General features: G+C 35.8%; 1 protein-coding gene across 6 annotated transcripts in view; it reads right to left on the reverse strand.

The window, feature by feature from the left end:
- The window catches only part of GMDS (GDP-mannose 4,6-dehydratase), a 565,099-nt gene that overhangs the window by 415,561 nt on the left and 124,958 nt on the right, over positions 1-24,580 (reverse strand). For all 6 annotated transcript variants that reach the window (XM_038392525.2, XM_043508396.1, XM_043508397.1 and 3 more), the window contains one exon: positions 18,023-18,132. In XM_038392525.2, coding sequence (XP_038248453.1) covers positions 18,023-18,132 — 110 coding nt within the window. The remainder of the gene's footprint in view (positions 1-18,022; positions 18,133-24,580) is intronic.

Genomic DNA, 24,580 nt, shown 5'->3' on the forward strand with positions numbered 1-24,580 from the left:
TAAAGTAACTTAATATGACCTGTTTGTCCTCAACATACACACATTCCTGATTTGATAAGGTGAGCCTACCACCAACACTCAATAATACAACATTTATTTAAATATTTTGGATGTTTTCTACATTTTCAAATATACTGATTTCAATTACAACACAACACAAAGTATATAGTGTTCACTCTATATTTATATTTTATTACAAATACTTACACTGTAAATAGAAATAAAGAAATTTTTCAATTCACCTAATACAAGTACTATAGTGAAAGTTGAACTGACAAATGTAGAATTATGTACAAAAAATTACATTCAAAAATAAAACAGTGTATAACTTGAGAGCCTACAAGTCCACTCAGTTCTACTTCTTGTTCAGCCAATTGCTAAGACAAACAAGTTTGGTTACAATTTGCAGGAGACATTGTAAACAAGAAGTGGGCAACATTGTCACCTGAAAGTGAGAACAGGTGTTCCCATGACACTGCTGTAGCTGGTATCACAAGACATTTACATGCCAGATATGCTAAAGATTTGTATGTTCCTTCATGCTTCAACCACATTCCAGAGGACATGCATCCATTCTGATGATAGGTTCTGCTTGATAACTATCCAAAGCAGAGAGGACCGATGCATGTTCATCGTGTTGTAATTGAAATCAATGTATTTGAAAATGTAGAAAACATCCAAAAATATTTAAATAAATGTTATTCTATTATTGTTTAACAGCACAATTCATCACGATTAATTTTTGTAATCACTTGACAGCCCTAGTTTTTAGCATTGGCCTATCGCATACTTGAGTATTGGTGGAAGGCTCACCTCATCAAAGCAAGAATGTGTGTATGTTGAGGACAAACAGGTGCTATTAAGTTATTTTATACATTTCATCCTACTGGTATTATGCTATCCCAACATGCAGATAAAGAGGGTGTGGTTGAGTGTGTTTTAAGTTTGTGAATCCTGGAAGTTTGATTGATTTATTTATCAAGAAGCAATGAGCAGGCTAGTACAGATCACTGAACTTTTGGTATCTATAGATGTTGCAGTTTTACTTTTTATTATTGTTCTAACTAGTTGTATCCACTAGCCCCCTGGGATAAGGTTTGGCCTATTATTCCAGAGCAGCTTGAAGATTAGGAGGTGGGAACAGATGGTTCTAGTCAAATTCCTTTAAATCAGTTCCGAAGTGTAACATTTTCACATATTCCTCATGCTTACCACCCATCTAACAAAACAAAAACAAAACAAAACAAAAGCAAAAAAAGTTTAAATCAAAAGGTGACAGGAGGGGGGAAGAAAAAAAAAAGATGAAAAACTATTCAGTCTGGCTTTTGTACTTTTCTTCAGGAGTTTCAGTGTTTCATTACTATTAAATCTACTACAATATTGTACTGTTATTACACTTACCAGTGTGACGTGACAAATACTTGAAACCTTTAGCATTATTAATAAGCAGGAAAAGCTTGATGGAATTCCAAGTAATTCATCCATCCCATACAAAACAATTGAATGTATTATAAGATCGTTCTACATGCATATGGTGTAATAACCAAGAGGAAAAAGAATTTAGTGAATAGTTGAGCACTTTACTACTATAAGTAGTACAAAATTTCATACGCCTTCTGTATTATAGCCTTCCTTACACTTCTAGAAAAAACAGAAAGCAACCCAACTGTAAAAGTTACAGACAACATATTACTATGAAAATAGCACTGAAATAAGGATCCAAGTTTCATTATGTGGTAACCTCTCTCTCCTTATTGTAAGAAAAAACTCTTAAAAACACAAGATTAAAATGTCAGTTATGTTTAGAGATTATGGAAAATATTGTTATTAGCACCCTGCAAGGAAACTTCTATATTACAATAAATGACCTATCATAAAATTATAGTCAGTGGCATTAAAAAAAAAAAGGTAGATTGTTATCCCTTCTTGAATCACATATGACAGCAATTTGAGATCGTCTGTACAGCATGATAAATTACATATTGCCTTTATTCTGCTTGACTTTAGCAAATGTAAAACAAAGCTTTATACAGTATCTTCAGTGCTTATTTTAAATGTTAAATCTACAGAGAGTTGCGTTTACTAATACTGTTTCCATTACTAACCTATTCAGTGTGGCCATATCAGGCTAGTCTGTTACCGGAATAAAAATCTGATTTAAATGAACCATTGCAAATGAATGCATTTATTTATAGTATACTACTATAAATAGTCATCTTATCAGTATTTCATTTCAGAATGCATCCAGCTGGATTTACATGGACAATCATTAAATGCTCTTACAAAAAGGAATTTCTTAACTACAGTTTTACAGCATAGTAATGAAACATGAAATCTTAATAATGAATTATGTAGTAAACAGTCAAATAGGGAACTGAAAGCGTATCCACTCAGATTTCTATTTCAGAATCTTTAAACTGATTTGTACAAGAATGTCATTATTAGGTTGAAAGTTAAAGTATAAAGATCAAGGATCAACAGCAACAATACTCTATTGTTCAGAATGAAAAAGTTTAGAGTTCAATAAGAAGGCTTTTGAAAAGGTTAGCCTTAGTCATTAGTTAGTATTCCAGAATGAGAGATTTACATTACTGTTTGTGTTGCAACCAATATAAGTTGCGTCATTAAAACGTTTATATTAAGTATACATTCCCACTTCAAAATATAGCTGAAGCAAATTGTATCTTAACAGCATATTACTGCACTTATGACTAGAGGTCATAATCATGACTTCTATGCCCGAGCATAGTGCCAGGCCCTCCACAGAAATATATGAAGACATGATCCATTCCCAGAAGAGTTGACAATCTATTCCTACTAAATTGTAAATACAATACATTAAGTTTAAATTAATTATTAAAAATCAGAGTTTGATAAAATCTACATGAAGATCTGCTGTCAACAAATCCTCCTCCTTTTGGGATACTCTCTTTTTACATTTTTAGGACATATTTAATAAAAGCCACTTCAAATGTTAGGAAACTTTGTAAGGGTAAATATTACTGTATTATACTTAAATATGAAATTAGTTCCTCTTATAAAAGATAACCCAATCAGTTGTACAAAATGCATAACTTTTCTATTTTATGTGGGCCGTGAAAGGATGAACCTGTGAGATTTGTTGTTTTTTTAAATATCAAACAACAAGCCATAAATCAAAAATTAAGGCTACATTTAAATTAAGGAGCAACTGTTTGTATTAAAAAGTAAACTTATTTTCTTTATATTTTTACCACTACCTTTAAGGCTTCAGAACTGTTCTCACTTCCTGGTGTTGGAAAGTCATGTTTCATTGTGTTAACGCAATTTGTGAATGTGTTAACATCTTACAGTAAATATCCACATGTAACATGTCATTAAGAAAGATACCTCTCCTATAAAAAAAATGTTAACATTTGCTTACAGAAGCAGAATCAACTTTAATCTACACTTGTTGACAGAAAGGATAATGTGTAGCAGGTAATCTTTGTTTTATCCCTATTGCATATTCTAGGACTAAGAATTTAAAGTTTTATATGAAAACCATGACCTACGAGAATTAGTGAAAAGGCTGCCTTTTTGAACAATGGGTAGGTTTTCATATTAGATGCCATTACATTTACTTTCAAGCATTAAATTGCAAAAATGTTGCCAATTTTAGATTACTAAGACTATACTGAGAGTATAATAAATTTGTATTGATCAGTTCAATATCATCATCATGAAGTTCTGAGTTCAGTATTACTGGGTCTAAATATCAGATTTCCCATGATTTACTTTACACTGAAGAGAAAGTGCAAGACATTTGCTTTGATTTATGTAGTAGAAATAAAGAATACCCTCTACGAATATTTATAAGGGAATTTTACCTTAATAGTCTGACCACTAACGTAAGGCAATGAATTACACGCAATAAAATACTTACACAATTTAAATAGAGTTTAAAAGCATGTGTTCCTTTGGAATGCTAAAACTCCTTTGGTAGTTTTAGCTGACCTATCTCATGGTCTTTTAAATCTTAATTAGGATCCAATATTTAGAATTCAGCTTTTAAAGCATATATCCCATTAACATAAGGTATTTTTAAAACCTTTAAACAACAAAAATTACTCAACTAAATACAGAGAAAGCAGTCAATGGAACTTGTAATATTACTGACTATAGGTTGTGAAACACAGAACTGTGCATCTGATTGTGTTACCAGCATAAAAGTACACGTTATCTAGAAACAAAGAAATGTACATGACATCTCATCTTAAATTTAATTTATCATAGTATTATAAACACTAAAGACCTGGTCCATTTTTAGTGACTTCAATGGGCTTTGGATCTGACCCTTATACAAGAAAGTCAGTCCTTATTATCTCATTAGAATTACTACAACCAGACTCAGGAAAACCAAGTATTTTTCAAAAAGAAAGGAGGATATTTACAGTAAATCTAAACAGAATACTTTTTATCTGCTATTTCCAGAAGTTACAGTTCCTAACTAAATTAAGTTATAACTTTTGAAATCCACAGACAATTTTATATTGTTCTAACTCAGATAAAATGTATGTGATGACCACTACCGTAAATCGCATTTAAAATATGGAAGGTAAGATTTAAAGCGGATAGAAGAATAAATCATAATTTTCCTCATTCGTGGCACTAAACTTTTTTTAAAATGGATTAGAATTTAAGGTAGTTGAACAGTGACACAAATTACAGAAGAGATATGCTTTTGCTAGCATCACTCTCAGGTAGGTTGAAAATATGTAATATTTTCAGAACGCTTAATAAGGCTCTCCAATTAAAGTTTACTACCCAGTTAAGTGAATAATTATGTATGTTAATTATGAGGCATAGGCAATGTAATTACTTACAGGGGATTCAATTTGCCACAGTGAACTTTTAGAGGTATACATCAAGGGAAAACAAAATATTGCACCAAAGTATAAAATTGGGAAAGCCCCTCAAACTCATTTGTCCCATACAAAAACAGCTTTGTTTAATATTAAGTATTAAATCTTGGAAGCAATAGTTTTAATTTTTAGCATCCTTTAATTTATTTTTATAACATGCTTTCTGGTTTATTTGTTTTGATATTTTGCCAGTTAAATTGCATCACCAAGAGACAACATCATGCAAGAATGCCTGTCTAAAATGAAAATGCCACTACTTAATGTCACATAGTTGTAAGAAAAATGCAGCTCAGCAAACACATTTGCAGTGAAAATATTCACTCCAATACAACCATTAAATACTTAATTAAAATATATGGAAACACAGGAGAACGCTGTCAGTCACTCTTACTGATAAAAATAGGGGCCAGGAAGAAAATATAGTAGTGGTCCAATCCTGAAGTCTTTACTCTGACTAAACTCTTTGAAGTCAATGGATATGGTTAGAGATATTTGATACAACTCCTCTTCTATGTCACAAGGATGTGAAATATAAGGAGGACAAAATGCAGGGAGATTAGGGGAGCATGCAGTTTCTCAGGCAACAGCTGATTGAGCTGCATTACATGTAACATGTTCAAATCAAAGAGTATACCACAGAATACACACGGATAGGTATTTTTCCCCTTCCAAGCCTAATTCTTCAATGGGAGCTGATGGCACTCAGTTGCTCATGGATCTAATGCCTTACCATTTCATAAAGTATTTGTCAATACTTCTGTTTATTCCTTATTTCTTCCTGCATGCTGAATTTCATAGTGATACAGTATACCATCACTGAAAACAATTATAAATTGTTTCTCATTAGATCTTAGGGAGTTTTATAGTCAAATGATCTACTGATTCTTCATTTGGACAGTTTTATTGATAAACATTACTCAAAAGTTAAACTGTTTATGGACTGAAATAATTTGTAACGTTAATTTGCATTTCAAACTTGTAAATATGGTTAAAAACAATGTTCTATAAGTATCAATTTAAGATCACTGCTATAGAATAAAAAGACAAGTTCAAAGATCAGTGAAGGAATGAATTATATTTGTCTCATTTCTAAATTGTTTTTAACAATATGGGTAAGTTGCACAGCCTATGTCTACCCTTAATGTTTAAAAAAATGTGATGAAACTATAAAAATCACTATTGCAATATACCATTATAAGTTTGCAATTTCTGATATAAAAATGCCATATTTTAATTTTCACTTTCTAAAACATTATTGGAAAAGAAAAAAATATGAAACTATTGCTTTTTCACTATTACAACAATGTAATTACCCCTCAAAATATTTGTGCTCTCACTACGGAGCCTATGGCATTTCATAATTACAGGTTCCATAGTCTTGAATGTGTCCCATAGTGTGATAGTTTGGACTATAAAAATGGATTTTTTTTCAGTAACCTTATTGTTATCTCATAGTATTACAAATCTGCAAAAACCATTTTTAGTAATTAGTAAGTAAAATTTTATTTCAACTATTCCACATGCTTTAAAAGTCTACACAGACTCATTTAAAAAAGTTACACTAATTCTTCCATTTATCATGAAAATAAAAGGGGTGAATATATATGATTCAAAGAGGTACATAAGCCATACATATCTGATCATACTTAAGAACACAGAAAATGAACCTAGTATTAATCAGCACAAGTAGGAGGGGGGTGAAGTATTGTAAGGAGAAAAATATGTTGATAGTTTAAAAAAAAAAAGACCGATATAGAAGTAGTATTTCAGATTTTAGAAAATTAAATAATGCTTTTCAAGATAAATTCCTTGTTCAGAAAAATAGCACTAACCTCAATGGGGTTTTGCCTAAGCAGGACCCTGCAGCATTTTACTCTGATGATACAAAAGTTTGTCAGGTGAAATACCTTCAGAAAGCATTTTTTTAATGCATCTTAATTTTCTTATTTTTTGTTCTATTAAGTGAAGTGTGTGTGTATTCAGTGCATGCTTTTTCTTACTCAGGTTTCCTTTTAGAGTGATTAGAACAGCATTGTTATGCTTTTTAGCATAAAAGTCATTAAAACAAACATTGTATGTTTCTAAACACTATTGTTAATTTGCAATGTCCTCAGAAGTGTATTTGAAAGCAACACACAGAAGATTTCTTTGTAAAACATGGCATGCTTAATGAAACTGATACTAAATGCAGAAAGTTAAAAGAAAGGAATAGAATACTATCATTTTATTGCATAGCTAAAGTACTGTATGTATGTAGTCCATATATCGTCCATGTTTTAGCAATGTTGACATAACATGAATTACATACAGTACATATGATACTGTAGCACTTTTATTAAAACTGTCAAAACACCTCATTTTATAAAAGCATTTAAAAAAAATCACACAGGCCCACTCATACTGTGTCACCAACAGCAGTTTAATCAAAGCTGAAACATCAGAAGCCAGGATTATTAATTTTTGCACTGTTACATTACGCAGTTGGAAACTACACTCCTTTCTAGTCTCACTTAGTTGTAACAGCTAGAGTGAGTTGCAACACACTTCAGAGTGAAAAATGCCTTTTTTGGCTATGAGAAATTAAATTAAATTAAATTAAATTAAATTGGGGAGGGGAGGAAGGGTTAACTTGTCGAATAGGGGTAGGGATTCTTAGGATATCAGATTTAGGAGGAAAAACATGTGAGAAATAACTTTGTCACATCAAAAACTTGCCAGATATTGCCTTTACTTAGTTATATACACTTCTGAAAACAATTTTGTAACAATGAACTCTGTTTATGGAAACTAAATGTTGTAGGGTACAGCAGGAAAATCGATGGTGTGGCATATGTTTACCCTGAACAGTAGTATTAATACAGTGTTATCAGAAATAAAGTCCTTTCTAGGTTTGGTAGCATTAAGATTGTCCTAGGTTGATTTTTTCCAAACCTTGAAGTACAATGAAGCCACAATCTTGAAACTAAACACTCGTATCTCAGATTGTTTCTTTACTTTTACAATTGTATCATAAGACAACAATTTTGGGCTGAAATTGACTGATAGGCTCCAAAATTTCCTCACTGTAGGTGAAAAATCCTGGCCCCATTGAAGTTCATTCCAAAACTACTGTTGGTCTCAACGTAGCCAGGATGTCATCCTCTGCTTTGAAGGTAATCCTACTAAAAACTCCAGATACAGACAAAATATTGAATACATCAAATATAATATTTGATTACTACTCCCCTTGTACACCCATTAATTTTGCAACTAGTGAATGCTAATTAAAACACTGCGCCACTTTAATTAACCACTTATCCACGCATTTAATACTTTTAATTGCAAATCTAATTTTGGGATTGGGGCATAATAGACTGCAGATCTGTTTCTAAAATTTGAGCAAACGTTCCCAAAGAATGCTTGCCTGATTTGAGGACTGACATTTCCTCCCTAACTTGCTTAACTAAAAAATAGGCATGCAGGCCAAGTTCTAGAGTACCCCAAGGCAGCAGTTCATTACTTTCAGTTGTAACTTGTCAATACTTTCTATTTCTGTCATTTTAATTTGACATGCATATTATTTTAGCCGATTTCAGTCATGTTGCATGAGAGGACAACGTACCTTAAGTTTTCCCACCTGGGACTATTCCAGAATTCAGAACTTTATAGCATCTCATACCCTTCTTCATCCTCTATGCTCCTGCATTATCAATGGTAGCTTTCTTTCTTATTTTGTGTTTAACTACAAGTTATACCGGGCTGCAGTTGATAAAAGTCAGCTTGCAATGTCACCATTCTTTCACTACAACTACAGGACTGGACTGCTCCATTGTCTATAACACTCTGCTGCCATCTATTTGACAGAAGAAATATGCCAGAAACACCATAACTATTTTCCTTCTCTTTCCATCAAATTTATCTTCCACTGAACCAGCTGTCCTAAGGAAAAGTACTAAGGGGAATTTGCTTACTTCCCAAGAAATACAGGAAACCTTTATAGAACTTGCATTTTTCCTCCCTCTAAATTTAAATGAATTTAAAAACAGAATTTGGGCTACTTAAAATAAAACAAATGTACATAATAAAAATCTTTATTTTTAAAGGCACTCCAAATTTAACTACCTTTTCCAATTGAGATCTTAGAGAATGTATACATAACTCATTTTCAATTTTTAATATGTACATGGTAATGCTGTCAAAATGTGGGATTTTTTAATTATGCTAGAATATCCATCAGCAATTACATAGATTTAATAAGGGCTCAGATTTTGGATTTCAGTCATACTCATGAAAACCTGCTTCAGTGCCACTGCAGTCAATGTAATTCTACTGCATCAGTTGTTACTCTATATTTACAACAACATAACTCAGTTCAGAATCCATCCCAGAATGTTAAAATACTAATAACGCACAAAGCAGGAGATTTAGAACATAGTTTATCGGTCATCAAGATCATAAAGATAAGGACCACTTTATCCATCAAAGTATGTAGTCCTCTTTGTATACTGTATTGCACAAGAGGGAAGTTAAAGAAAAAAAAAAGTACTTTACTTGCATTTATAAAATCTTGCAAAAAAGAAAAACAGCTGAATTTACAAATAACCAACGGACAATGTAGTCTAATTTTTTCAGTTAGGTGATCACAATATTTACACTCTGCTATGTAACAATCCAATCACCAGGAAAAATTTACTTCAGGGCTTTGTCTTGTCTTATTCAATACATTATCAGGCTTCATTTTTCCCCAGATTGCTTTCCTGATACTTTAAAATAAAACTTATTGGTGGTAATCTTCTTAGTGTTTATCACAAAAATGACACATGAAAAACAACAACATCAGAGAATGAAAAAGCAAAAACTTAACAAATTATAAATATGTGCAATACAAAGGAAATCAGTATGACCCCAAAAGCATATAATCTCTAACATTTTTTTCCATTCCAGGAAAAATCGCTAGTGAAGTGTTCAGAGAGAGGATTTGATTTGGGTGTTTTAGGTGGGAGAAGGCACAAAGAGGTAATTTTACAGGTTTTTGCAGCACTAAAACACGTCCATTTGTTTTCATAAAAATACTGCCTCAATTTGGCTCCCAATGTGCTTGGCCTGAAAAGTACTTGTTTTAGATCACAAAGTGAAAAATTTGGTAACACTGTACTTGCTAAAGAACCAAAAATCAATATATTCTTCTTAGTACATACTAGTGCAACTCATCATATAATCCCATTATTCATTTGCATGCATTTATAATATTAGCAGACAGTATGTATACTTATCTAACAATTTCATTAATCTGTTGAAGCCATGGGACAATTATATTTAGTTACTAAAAATATTTTTGGTTTTAGATATAGTTTAAGCTAGCCAATGCATGCAGCTATTATGACTGGACTGATGATGTAAAATGCAAACATACATATCTTTTGTGGTCTACTAATTATAAGAGAAATTCCAAACACCACCACCTATCATCAAAATGACAATTCCTCCCAGATTTTAATAAAAGAAAACAATCTGATTGAACAGGTATAATATGATTTTCATAGTGTTCCTCAACCCTAATCCTACCCCCCGTAAAATATTATGTGCGTATAAAGAAATTTTTAAATGGCTTTACATTTGAATTAGATTGGTCAGAAATGCAATGAGAGAGTTTTAAAACTAGACATCGGCAAAATGACACAAACTTTCAAAAAGGAACACAAAGAACCCTACGCTTCCCTCAGCCACATTGAGGCTCTGACCTTCAAGAGCCCAACATTGTGGCCCCAATCCAGCAAAGTACTTAAGCAAGTGCTTAATTTTAAGCACCTGAGTAATACCACCAATTTCAAGTTAAGCACATGCTTAAGTGCTTTGCTGGATTAGGAGTAGAGTATTCAGCACTTTAAAGGATTAAGCCACTCGCTGGTGCAGGAGAGGTTGATGAGACAGTAATGCAAGGATCTTCTTCCTCTTGTGAAGCAGCAGTGCAGGATCCTTCCTCAGAGCACACAAGTGTTAAGAGATGGTCCTGAATAATGAAATGGCTCACACACCAGTTCCCCAAGAAGTTATGGTCTGGAAACTAGAAGCACAAACTGCTGCGAGAAGTCAATGCTAGGCTAGCTAACAGATGGTAGCTGAGCACAGTGGTTTGGCAAAGAGATGCAGCAAAATATGCACCGTACCATGGTGCCCTAGCCAATTCTATGGAATCCTATCCTGGTGAGCAGGATCCCTACAGCAAAGCAGTCTGCATTCAGGTTCCTATTGATGCAAAAACCAGGAGTGGGCTCTACTTCTTAGCTGATCAAATGAACACCCACACACTTTCAATTAAAGATAATTTGATACCAGCTTGTGATACAGTAAAATATTCTATAAAACCTAACTATGAAGTTCTTAAATTCTATAAAGTTAAGATTTATTGGATTATTTTTGTTTATACATAGTGTGTACTGCATCCTTACCCTTAGCACAGCCATTACTCTTGTCCATTAACTGAACTAGATTTTTGTTACAATGAGATTTTCACTGTTCAATGGTCAAACTGCTGCCCACTTAGGCCTTTGCAATGCTTATAGCTAATTATATGGAAACTTAATATAATACAACAACAAAGCACAAAAAACGTGTAAACTGAATGATCAGAAACATTTTACTCCTGCATACTGGATAAAACTATGATTTATATTTTATAAGTAGTGTATAGTTCTGATTATTTTTGATAGTGCAGAAGGACTGGGAACACTTTAGAATTTCCTAACAAAGGGTTTAGCATGCAATTCTTACTCAAGCAAAACTGAACTCAAGTAAATGAGGGTTACCCAAGTAAGGATTCCAGGATCAGGGCCAAAACTGAATAGATACAAATTATATAAATGTCTCTGATAAGTCTCTCAATTCCAATCTTCCAATCCTACAATCATTTTGCCCACATTTAATTTTAAATACATGAGTAATTGCATTAAAGTTGTTGATTAATGTTTGTTTGGAAAAAATCCAGATACTACCAAGATAAAATACGGCCTTTTAAATTTACACTAAGAGTAATACATATCCCCAATATAGAGATAGTATTTTTAAAACTGGTTTGTCTTAACAGATAGGTATTAGAACCAGTCGTATTGTATAAATTCTATTACTTCAATGGAATTTCTCACATGCTTAAAACTAAGACCTTGAGTAAGTATTTGCAGGATCAGGGCCTTAACCAGAAGATCAGTTAAAAAGGACTAAATTAATCCACCTGATTACTGAACTGTACAAATACCAACCCTTCTACTATCATCAGTAGAACTCACAAAACCTTATTCTAGTACCTATATGTTTTAGGAAAATAAACTAGTTTGCAAATATTTCCTATGTATTGTAGACATATAGCCCTCTGATACTTAAATTTAAAGGGAAATGTTTTTGCTTGGTAGCATTTTTTTTTCCAAACAAACATGGATCAATGTTATTTTATTGCCAGATATTCTGAATTTACATCTTGAATCATATTTCACTGTTAGTGAACATTAAAAATTACTCAGGTGGTGCTAATTCCAATATTGACAGATAGTAAACATCAGCACAAGCCTACGAACCAAGTATACGTTTCCACTCATAGAAATGAATATTGCTGTTTAGGCACCCAAGCATTAAAAATTAATCGGATTTACATGAAAAGAAAATCAAAGCATATACATACTTCTGCATTATGTGCAATTCTGCACAATATTTAAAACAATGCTATGGTAAATTCTGAGTGTAAAATTCTCCAACTACAAAAAAGTACCGTACATTAACGACCAGCATTTTAGAACTACATAAGCAGAAATAAACCCACTGAAATTTTATGCTAAAGTAATAAAGCAATGGGCCTGATTCTGTTCTTATTTACACAAGCTTTACACCAATGTAACTTAAATTGATTTCAGCAGTTACTCTAGAATCAGGCCCATAATGTTGAAATTCCTCAATGTACTGTGAATTCTTTTTCTACTGCATAATATTCCAACTAATCAACATTTTGGGGGTATCTTTATATTCTGATTAGAAGCAAACACTGGCCATGCCAAAATATTCAAATCTAGAAGTGCATTGGTAAATCTGAGACAAAACAGAGATGCTGCTGCTGCAGATGGAAAAAAACCTGCTACCAGAGGACAACTGGTTGTTTGAAGCATTCCTCTTGTTTAGTCACATATTGATTCTTCCCAGTTTACAACATTTGGGAGGCAATGTGGTTCAATGGACAGAGAGCAGGCCAAAGAGTCAGAAAACTGGGATTTTACACATACAGGAAGTTGTTTAATCTTCCCTAGCATCTCAGTTTCCCCATTGCAAAACAGGGACAAGGTTCCTAAATTACTTTGAGCTCTCTAAATGAAAAGTGCTTTATGAGTGATGCATATTATTTGATTGATATTTTGGTATCATAGCAGTAGAGTGTCAATGTCCAAACAGTGCCAAATGCAGACCACGTAGTAATAAAATGTAGCCCTGATCCACCCTTTCTCAGCAACTGCAGTTTAAAAAAAAAACCTGATCAACTTCAGGGTTTCATCATCGTTGAACAAAAACAATCAACTATTTGTATTTATCTTGAAAGGTAGAAACAAATATCAGCAAACACGGTGGTTATGGACATATATTTCGGATTTTTAAAAAAAGTTAGTTTATATGTAAATAAGGTCTAATGCTAGACCCACTGGCACATGGCCAATGTGTCTGTGGTGCAAACATTAGGCATCCTGGTTGCAATACATCAACCCATTTTTTTCACGTCATATTTTATGACAACAGTTTTGGCAACAGACACCAATAATCACTGCCAACAGCCCATAATAGGTCATCTCCTACTGATTACAGCAAGTGCACTAAAAGGGCCACATTCAGACTTAGAGTAACTAGGCAAAACTAACTCCCTTATAAACAAAGCAGTTGCATCCCTTTGTACCACATCTGAATTTAACTCTAAGCTGTTTAATACAAGACAGAATTCTCTATATCAGTGTTATGCTGCCCTTTGCTTTCAACATTTCTATCAGCCGAGTATATACCTGCTTCATTAATTTAAGATGGCAACAGTAAAATACCAACAGTTAATACTGCACAGTGGTTTCCTAGTGCAATTAATACTGTTCATAATTATATCTGCCTAAAATAGATATAAGATGCTATGTACTGTTCTATACACACACACACACACACACACACACACACACACACACACACCTACCTCAATTAGCCAAATGGTGTGAGGGAATAGCATTAAACAAACTCAGTCAAACTATTTGAAGGAATTTTGAATATAGTTAATAGATTTTTAAGTACATGTGTCTATGGCCATGTCTACACTAGAGACCTTATAGTGGCACAGCTGTAAGATCTCTCATGTAGCTGCTTTATGTTGAAGTGAGAGCTTTCCCATCAACATAATTAAACCACCTCCAATAAGCAGAGGTAGCTATGTCAACAGGAGAAACTCTCCCGCTTACATAGTACCGTGCACACTACCACTTATACCAGCGAAACCCCTGAGCAACGTAAGTTTTGCCAACGTAAGTGGTAGTGTAGACATGGCATATGTCAGGGACTCTAGCAGGGAGTTTTGGATAACTGATTTCAGTTAATCAAGCGTGTACATAAAAACAACCTATTCTGTGCTTGGCATTTGGAGTCAATGCACAGTAACCAATTACCTCCACCAATTCTACCCAAATGAAAAAAAATACTTGCATGGTTAGTAGTGACGATTCATGATACAGCAGTGTCTAAAGAACAGAATTTAAGATTAAACTACTAGTGTAAGAGCTCTTAAGTGAATGTGCTACTGTTCCTGAACACCCTCCGTAGAAGTTATAAACTCCATTCCTCATGAAAACAGGCAGGATTCCACACTGGATAATTTGTTCCTACTCTGACGATCATGTTAAGTTTACTGTTTCCAAAAACTAGCAAATTCAGTCTTCATCTCTCACTTTCTCCAGCATAAGATCAAATCAGCCTCTCAATGACCTACTCATGAGTCATAATCCTCACTGTTTACGATTGAGAAAAATGGTCTTCTCTGTCAGTATTTCCCAGACTGCTGTGGGTTCATTCCAAGAACCAATTTCATCTTCATTGGTTTCCTACAGGAAACCAGACCAACTTCCTATTATTTTATTTTCCTTACTTTCAGCATGGCTCACATAAAATTAACTGGAAGTGAGAGTGATAGAAAACTTTATTCTACATAAACACAAGCCAACATAAACACCACCAAAAAACACTGCAGACGTCATTGATTCAAAGTGACCAGAATGTAAAGTAAGCTAAGATTAGAACTTTTTCTCTGAAAGCACAACACACACAAAAAAGTAGTTAATTTACATAGGCTATGATTTAAGCAAAGCTTGCTTTAATCATGTGCTGATGAGAATGTTCATCAGTTTGCAAAAACTTATTATGAAGGAACAGGTACTTTCCCAACTCCGCAAAAAGAAAAGGAGTACTTGTGGCACCTTAGAGACTAAAATTTATTTGAGCATAAGCTTTCATGAGCTACAGCTCACTTCATCGGATGCATTCAGTGGAAAATACAGTGGGAAGATTTATATAGAGAACATGAACAAAGGGTGTTACCATACACACTGTAATGAGAGTGATCAGGTAAGGTGAGCTATTACCAGCTGGGGCGGGGGCAGTGGATGGGGGACCTTTTGTAGTGATAATCAAGGTTGGCCATTTCCAGCAGTTGACAAGAACGTCTGAGGAACAATGAGGGGGGGAGACAAACATGGGGAAATAGTTTTACTTTGTGTAATGACCCATCCACTCCCAGTCTTTATTCAAGCCTAAGTTAATTATATCCAGTTTGCAAATTAATTCCAATTCAGCAGTCTCTCAGAGTCTGTTTTTGAAGATTTTTTGTTGAAGAATTGCCACTTTTACGTCTGTAATCGAGTGACCAAAGAGACTGAAGCGTTCTCCGACTGGTTTTTGAATGTTAGAATTCTTGATGTCTGATTTGTCAAGACTTTCCCAACTCCATTAGCATCAGCAGCAATCTTAGAACATTTGGCATTGCTGAACCAGTTCTAAAATCATATTGATAATACCAAAGTATTATTTTTAAAACCTAAAAAGCTAACATACATCCATTTAATTTTTATATCTATGATCAGACCAGTCATTAGTTGCTGTCTTTAAGCATGATTTGCTTTTGCTGGCTTAGACACAAGAGTTTGAAAGCAATTATGTACCCACTCCCACACTCCTGGCCTTAGAAGAGGAAGGAGGCAGAAGGTGCATGTGGCTGATTTTCCATTGTTTTCTAATCACGATTTGCTACCAAGTAGTTAAGAGTAGTCTATGTATCCTAATTTCTAAGAGAGAACTAAAGCAAATGCTTTAGATGATTCCCCATGGTAAATGAAACTACATGTGTTTAAAGAGAATTCTGTGATTACAGTAAGGTGCTGTTTTTATTTCTATTTTTTTTATGTAAAGTTACATGCACATTAGGCAGCTGCCCATCCCACCAACAGAAAATTCACCTTGTTACTCATCACTTTCCTGAACTCACAGCAGATTGGTATTTCAAGGTAAAATTACTGATTTGTCTCTAGCTGCAAGTTCAATCCTTTGACACAGTTTTAAAATTTTCCATTTCCCCTTCAGAAAGAGTATATGGCTCTCTCTCTCCATTTACTTGTCACATTCTTTCAAAGGACACTGTCTACCTCAAAACTGGCACAGGCAGAACCTTTCACTAGTAGTGATACATTCTTAAGCAGATGCTTGGGGAATTATAAAAAAGTGGAGATGTTACTTTTCATGAACAAATACACAAATTGCAAATGAAGCAAGATCAATAAGACTGGGTACAAAACTAATTTGAAGCATTCGCTGTTAAGTAGGGTGCCAGAAGCTCAAATTACTTCTACATCAAGAATAAACCAATTTTAATAAAAGAGGCTGTGAAAATGGTGGCTATTGTATTGTGGTTCTGTTACATCTAGTGTTCTGTCAATTAACACTGAAAGATCAGTAGTGTATCCAAGATAAAAGAAAGGAAAAAAAAAAGAAAAAGTGCATCAAGGAGAGAAAAGGTTAAATTCTTCTTTGGAAAAAAATCACCAAGGACAGCAATGACCTTGAAATGCTCATTTCTGGGTAATCTTTTCCATATTAGTAAAGGATTAAACGAGGTTAGTCTCTTTCACTCAGAAAAAGACTTTCTGTAGGTACTATACAGGACACTGTAAATGTTTAATTATGGCACCCTAGACATTTAACAGACTAGTAGCAACAGACGCAACTCATACACAATAAAACAGTGGTTTTCAAACTTTGTTTTGGTGTCCCCTTTCACACAGCAAGCTTCAGAGTGTGACACCCCTTATAAATTAAAAATGGGGGAGAGGTAATTTAATTTAATGGGGACTCAGGGCTGTCAGCCCCACAGAGCTAACAGTTTGTGACCCCCACATAACCATCTTGGACCCCTGAGAGGTCACAACCCCCAGTTTGAGAATCCCTGCACTAAAAAGTTGCAAATACCTCGGAAATAAAAATATATAAAAATAAAGTAACGAAGGGCTACTCCAAAGCATTCCAAAACAGACACCAGCAGGATCAAAGGGGAGACTGCTGGTGGACAGAAAAGGAGGAGCAAAGTCAAAGACTGCTAGTTAGAGGCTTTGGATGAGGAATAGTATGGAACTAAATGTTTCACCCCAAAGGCTTCTGACCAGAACTGAGAACAGCACTCAGCTATTTGGAATTTTTTAGTTAGGTTCATACACGTCATCAAATATGTCAGCTAAAAATAAAATTTACTTTAAAATACTGTTTTGGTTCAGACACAAACCAACAGTGTTCTACTCTTCTATTAGGGTTTGTTTTCAGGACATTTTGAAACCAATGTTATTTCAAATGGTGGAGACACTAAGCCTCAAAAATTGGGGATAATGTTGGCAATGCCAATTTAACCTCATACTGCCACTTCAGGTTTAATTTTACATTCAATATGGAAACTAGGACAGTATTCAGCATCAAGTTATTATTTGCTATGATTTAAAGCAGTGCTCACGTTATAACTAGTCATTGTTGAAATGCTGTAGGGGCTCTGGACTAAAATTATGAATAGAGATACAGTGCACACAATCACTAACCATTCAAAGTTCTCAATGATAAAAGTTACTTACTTTGACATGGCTCTGAGCTCCCAAGTTGTAGATTTCAGTGGGCTTCACTTCATTAATTATCTTCACCAGGCAAGTACTGTCTGTGAGATCACCATAGTGCAGCTTCATGTCTTCAGATTTCAAGAATATACAGTTAGACTAATAAAATAATTGTTTCAATTCTCAAAACTGTTTCTCCTTAGTCAAGGTCCTATTTAAAAATATATACACTATTCAGGTAAGAAATTAAAAGAAAATCATCTAGATAATAAATCATTATTTTTAAAAATATGATCTTCCTTACCAGAGTTGTAACCACCACCTTAGATTAAATTGGCAACATTTATATTACTTGCTTAATCTGTTGCACTTCATTCAACAAGGATATTTAAACTCAATTGAGAAACTTCACTTATTCTCACCCATCAGCACAAAACTGTTTAGTTTGGGTTTCCAACACTTATGGGGAACATTTAACAATACCTTTTTCTGATTATTTTTGTTTTTAAATCAAAATTGTCAAATTCAGATTTTAGCCATCACCATTAAAATGTCAGTGACTAAGATTTTCTAACACAACTAGTGAATTTGTATTCTAGTTTTGAATGCCCAGCTCCTGACATCTTTGAGGGGCCTGTTCTTCATGGAGAGCATACTCAGAGCTTTGTGAAAAAAATCAGGCCTCTATTACCGACAGCCAATTCAAATCATTAATAACTTTTGAAAATCTTGGCTAGAATTTGTCTTCTGTTAAGCTTAAGTAACTAAATATTTTCCCCATATTTATAGCAGGAAATAAGTGCAGTCTCTCACATACCACTGTCTGATAATTATTGGTGAGTATCTTTTTTAATGCTGACTGCTGTAGATTTTCAACAAAGTCTAAATCTGAAGGCTAAACTACTTGACCCTATCCCTTGAAAAGATTTACATTTTTATGCCTTCTTTCCAAAGTATCTTCTTTTCCAAAAGTATCACTACTTATGCCGTTACCAAATGCTTGTATAGAATTCTACACCTTCAAAATATTTGTACAAAAAGCTAACTAATTAATTTATTTCCTCACACCTCCCACAATGAAGATGGGGAAACTGGGGCTGAGAAATTAAGTGATTTCACCAAGACCATAAAGCCAAAGTGAAGCTGTGATTAGAATTCAAGGGTTTCTTTACCAACTAGTCAGCTCAGGCCACTAGAGCACACCACTTTCTTCGCTATTTATGACAATTATTTTTTCCCCTATCCCCAAACATTTTATATACAAACCAGCATTATGTACATCTGCAATTTATAATCACGTCTTCTTGGAATACAATTAGAGATGAGTACCATTGACCTCTACTGAGGTCAATCCTTCACTCAGCATGGGTATTTGTGACGATGTCTTGTGCCAGGATAAGAAAAGAACAAAACATACTAACTTTGCCACCCATTACTATTTTGTATCAAGGATGTAGGTCATAAATAATATTCTGCTAAGTTCTGTTCATGGCCAGCTGACAAGAAAGCCAGTCAAAGCCATCCATAAGTGACAGCTCTTTATTTGATAATTTTTCAAGGCTTTACTTCTACCATTCATCTTTGAAAACATAATACATAAAATATTCTAATGTTCAATGGTAGCTATGGCCAATTTCCCCTCTACAGTATATTTCACAGTGACAACTAGCATTAAATATACAATTGAGTCGCAGAGAAAGTGTTTTGGTTTGTTTTTACCAAACAAATCTATGTAGTACAATATTTTGTGATCAAGTCAGTTTGCTTTCTTGTGTATTAAGCAACTAAAGATGATTCTCAAACACCTGCAAAGAAGGAATGCTAACATCACTAAAAACTTTTCATAGCCTGAAAGTGTAGGTGATAATACAGTTAGACTCAGCACGGCTGACCTGAAAGCTTTAGGTTCTAAAAATGAAGTAACACTAAGGAAAGAGTAATTAAAAACAAAAACAAAAAAACCACCACCACACCACAACAGGCAATGCACCATTGTTTCATGATAGTACTGACAAAAGTCTTAATTGTGGTCAGATATACTGGTCATGCAGCTGTATTTAGTCTTCCCTGATTTGGTTAGTTTCTAACGGATACGTGAAAAACGAGGTATCCGCATGAGCCAACTCCTGTCAAAACGAAGACACCATACAACTTATCAACTTTGTCCTTGTCCTCAAACTACAACCTGTAGAGAATTTATCTCAAAATAAAATATTTACCATGATGAATTAATTGTATCATTTCTAGTACCAAAAATAGCGTACATGAACAGCTTATGCAGTACCTCCATTTTTAAAAAAGCCATTTTGTTAAAAATCAATCAATCATGGACGGATTTGTTGTTTTTTATTTGCTAAAGACAGACTCTGGACACTGAATTAACAGATTATTTGCTGATGTTTTTGGTCTCCAGAGTTTGTTAAAGGGGACTGGAAACTGAATGGCTCCATTCCTTTGCTTCTGAGAGGTCCCACAGGAGAATAGTGGGAGATTATTCATCTTGCCTGAAGGATCTCTCATGTTAGGTCCTACAGGGAACTAATTTTGTCATTCCTCTTCTTCAATGTGAATATGAGACTGCTAGGGGAGACAGTGAGAATTCATGCCCCCACAGATTTTTTTTTACTTCCCGGGAGAAAAATGACTGCCGGGGAAGCAAAGGGAGTGGTCACATGCCCCTCCTCAGCAGCCGCATTGTTTCAAGCACCCGGAGCAGCCGGTGGAGAGGTAGATCACTTTGGGGTGGGGCGAGGCTGGGGACACCCTGGCCGGTGGCTCCAACCTGCGCTGGGCTCAACTGCTAGTCCTGGCTGGGCTGGGAACACACTTCCTCTTCCCCTACACAGAGCGGTCAGGGCTGGGTCAGATCCGCCCTCAAACCTCCCCTGGTTCTGCACCCCACTCTCTTTTCCTGTCCCCTTCACTCCTCAGCTGCAGCGGGAGGGATCACTGTATGGGGAGCTGCAGCTGAGGAATGACCAAAGCCCCATTCATCCAGACACCACCACCCCCACCCCCGGCCCTCCCTGCTGATCCTCAGCCCCCGTACTCGAACTTCCCACCAATCCACCCCATACCCAAACCCTTACCCTGCTGAGCCCCATCCCCCTACACCTGGACCATCCCAATGAGTCCCCTGAACCCCCATCCCACTGAGCCCAAACCAGCAACACCCAGACGCCCCCATCCCATGAGCTACATCCCCCCCCCCTACACCCACTGAGCCCCAAGCACCTTCTCCTGGACCCTCCAGCAGAGACCCCTTGCCCCTGCAGCCAGAACCCTCCCCAACGAGCCCTTGCATTCGCTCCCCCCCCCCCCGCAGACTGCTCCATACAAACCTCTTACCCCTGGTAAACCCCCACACACACTTCGATCCTGCCGGGCTGAGCCTGTCTCCCTAAAACTGGTGGGTCTGGCATGTTTCTGGGTCAGACTCAGCCCTTGCACTGTGTCAGGGTTGGGTGCAGCCTCACCGCGAAGTCCGTGTCCCAGGCGGGATGGGGGGCGGGGCCTGCAGGGTGATCTCCCACCTCTGTATAGCCAGTGGCCTGTGCTCCCCATTGCCAGGCTGGAGCCTCCATATTTATTTATTGGCAAATACAATTTGCAGAATTTTAAAATATATTGTGCACAATTTTTTTTGTTCACAGAATTCCCTCAGGAGTAAGAAATGCAGAGATTATACGAGTTTCTTCCATGGAAGTTGGGTGACCACTGTTTATTAATCAGGTTTGCTAGTAAGGTGGGTGTGAGGAGAGAGCATAATGTTTGATCAGTAGCTGCCCCTTAAGTTCCAGATAGAGGTGATTAAGGTTGCACTTTTTTCTCTCTTTTTTTTTTTTGCAGTTGGCAAAAAGGTTTTTTTCCATACGCAGACCTTACTACACTTATCCATGGCTTGGGTCACCTGCATCACTAATACATTCTACATAAGCTATGCCTGAAGACTACTCAGAAATTTCAGCTATTAGAGAGAAAGCAGTGGTCTGCATACCGAGTGGAATTCCATGCAGGAAATGTAAATCTCACAGTAGTTTGGGTCCAGACTCCCATCATGACCACCTCATTCCTCTTTACAATAGGGCTGCAATGTATACAGCTATGCTGAATGGACTGTTCGGGATAAAAATGGGAAGTTTTTATTTGTGGAAAGGAGACGTTTTATGGATAATAGTTTAAAAGGAGAGACGTTATTTGGGACAGGGTTTGTTTGTTCTGTACGCAGTTTTACAAAATATACGAAGTGCATAGAACTTTCAACACAGTAATTTAAAATTTCTTTGTGTCTGATTTAGAAGTCTCCTTTAGAAAGCAATAAATATGGAATCTATTTTGGGCATATAGTCACAATCTAGCTTACTTTATAAAATATCACTACTTGCTTCTTGAGACACAAACCCCTTGCAATGTGCTTTTATTCAAACTGAAATCAGTTGTTCCTGTGACGAATGCACAGGGAATATACACAGCTTTTAGAAGCTAATGAGACTAAAGCTACTTGATTGCTTCTTTATTTCCTCCAGTACTGCTTAGAGACCGGTTGCAAAATAGTTGCCATGGAATAGACTTTCCTGAGATTCCAAGCCTAATTCTTTCACATCAGATTCAGATGGTTATCATTCCTCTATTAGAGAAAAATGATTGAGAAAGTGTCAAAAATTAGTAGTATTTGCTTTCTTTCTGTGTTCTATATTTTTTCAGTTTCCTTTCATGAGCTCAGGAGAGGTACCCAAAAAAAGAATACTGAAGCTATTTATTTATTTTCTTGTGCTTCAGTTTACCATGTTAACCATGATGTTTTAAACTGTAGTAGACCAAGTTCTAATACTATCTTGGCTGGAAACACTGGGAATAGCATTCCTCATAAAAATATACTAATTTATTTTATTGCTCTTCAGATCTTTTGCTATAGCAGCTAGATGATTATTTTCAAGCTTAAAATACAAAAGACAAGCCTTCCATAATGGGTAGCTTTGACCACCACTAGTCTTTTTCAAATTTTATAAAATAAAAATAAATCTTACATTATGTTCTGAGGCTTGATAGACATGGGCTCTGTTAAACCATCCAAGCGAGCAAATTTCAAAGACAAAGGCCCTCAAATGAAAATTCTCCTGTCAGATGTGATGATCTGATTGTGATCTCATTTACCCTAGTGTAAGTCATGATTAGCTAGTGCTAATGTTAAATGCACAACACAAAGGTGGGGAAGTTTTTTTGCGAGGTCTACATTAGAGAGAAATGGTTTCAGCTTTCTCACCAAAAACATAGATAAAGAATACCATTAGCAATCTGAGAATCCACGAGCAAAGACAGAGGTAGCACCCTTCCAAGACCGAAGCACTCTGGCAAAAAAATGGTGATATAAACTTCAATAAAAGCAGTGACACATAAGTAGGTCCACACATTTATTTCTCTAAATGCTCAGCAAGAATTGTCATTGCCATTGTCAGCAAGTACTGGTCCTTTCTTTGTGATGGTTTGCGGAATATGTCTTTGTACAGCTTAAGAACTCTGATTTTGGGAGTTCATGTGCATCTGTATTAGACTGAATGTGGGGCTTGCTGACTTCTCTGGTGTCCTTCTACCTCCACGTTAGACACATTCCACGGGATGGCAACACAGGGCAAATAGGGGGTCACTCTACCCTGATGGCGCTCTATTCAAATAGAAGCATCTTTGGACAAAGTTGGCTGCTACCAAGAAGAACCAGTTTGCCCAGGAGCTGGTAATTAAGGTCTGGTCTACGCTTAAAACATAGGTCAACATAGCTATGACACTCAGTGGTATGAAAAATCCACACCCCTGAGCACCGTATCTATGTGACCTAACCCACATTGTAGACACAACTAGGTCAGCAGAAGAATGCTTCCATCTACCCAGTTACCATCATTTGGGGAAATGGAGTTCCTGCACTGACCAAAAAACCCTTCCATCGCTGTAGCCTGCATCTACATTACGGGGTACCATAGCTATGCTGCTGCTGCAGTACCTGCAGTGTAGATATGCAATGGATCACTTGGTGAAGGTGAACAGAGGATCACCTGACAAAAGGGACTGGAGGTTATAAAAGAGAAGGTTTCGGTCACCATTTTGAGAAAAGAGCAGAAATAGTGAAAACTGAGCAAAAAAGCAGAAGGGCACTGACAGCAAAGGTCAGAGGGGTAAGAGCATCCATGATTATGAAGAGAAGTCATGTGCAGGAGGGGGCTTCAAGGACTCTCTAAGCCCAATGAACCTTCTAAAGTGGTGACGAAAAGGAGGCAGGAAAATGCAAGGCTGCATGTGTTATTTATGTGTGTGATAATGTTATTCATGTTGAGTCACAGAAAATCAGCTTTCATCCAGACCCCTACTTTTGCCATGCGACACTGGAATCCAGATTCGATCCTCACTAATGTATGGATAATACATCTTAAAACATCTCTCTCTTCCGTAACAGCTTCAAATAGTCATTAAAAAGGAGGATCGAAAAAGTGAAAAAGCAAAATCCACATGCAGCAAACTTTTTGGACTAGACCTGTGCCTAGTCTCATAGTCAAAAGAATCTACCCCAATGTACCAACTGCAATTCTC

Source organism: Dermochelys coriacea, chromosome 2 (genome assembly GCF_009764565.3).
Source record: "Dermochelys coriacea isolate rDerCor1 chromosome 2, rDerCor1.pri.v4, whole genome shotgun sequence".
Lineage (NCBI taxonomy): Eukaryota > Metazoa > Chordata > Testudines > Dermochelyidae > Dermochelys > Dermochelys coriacea.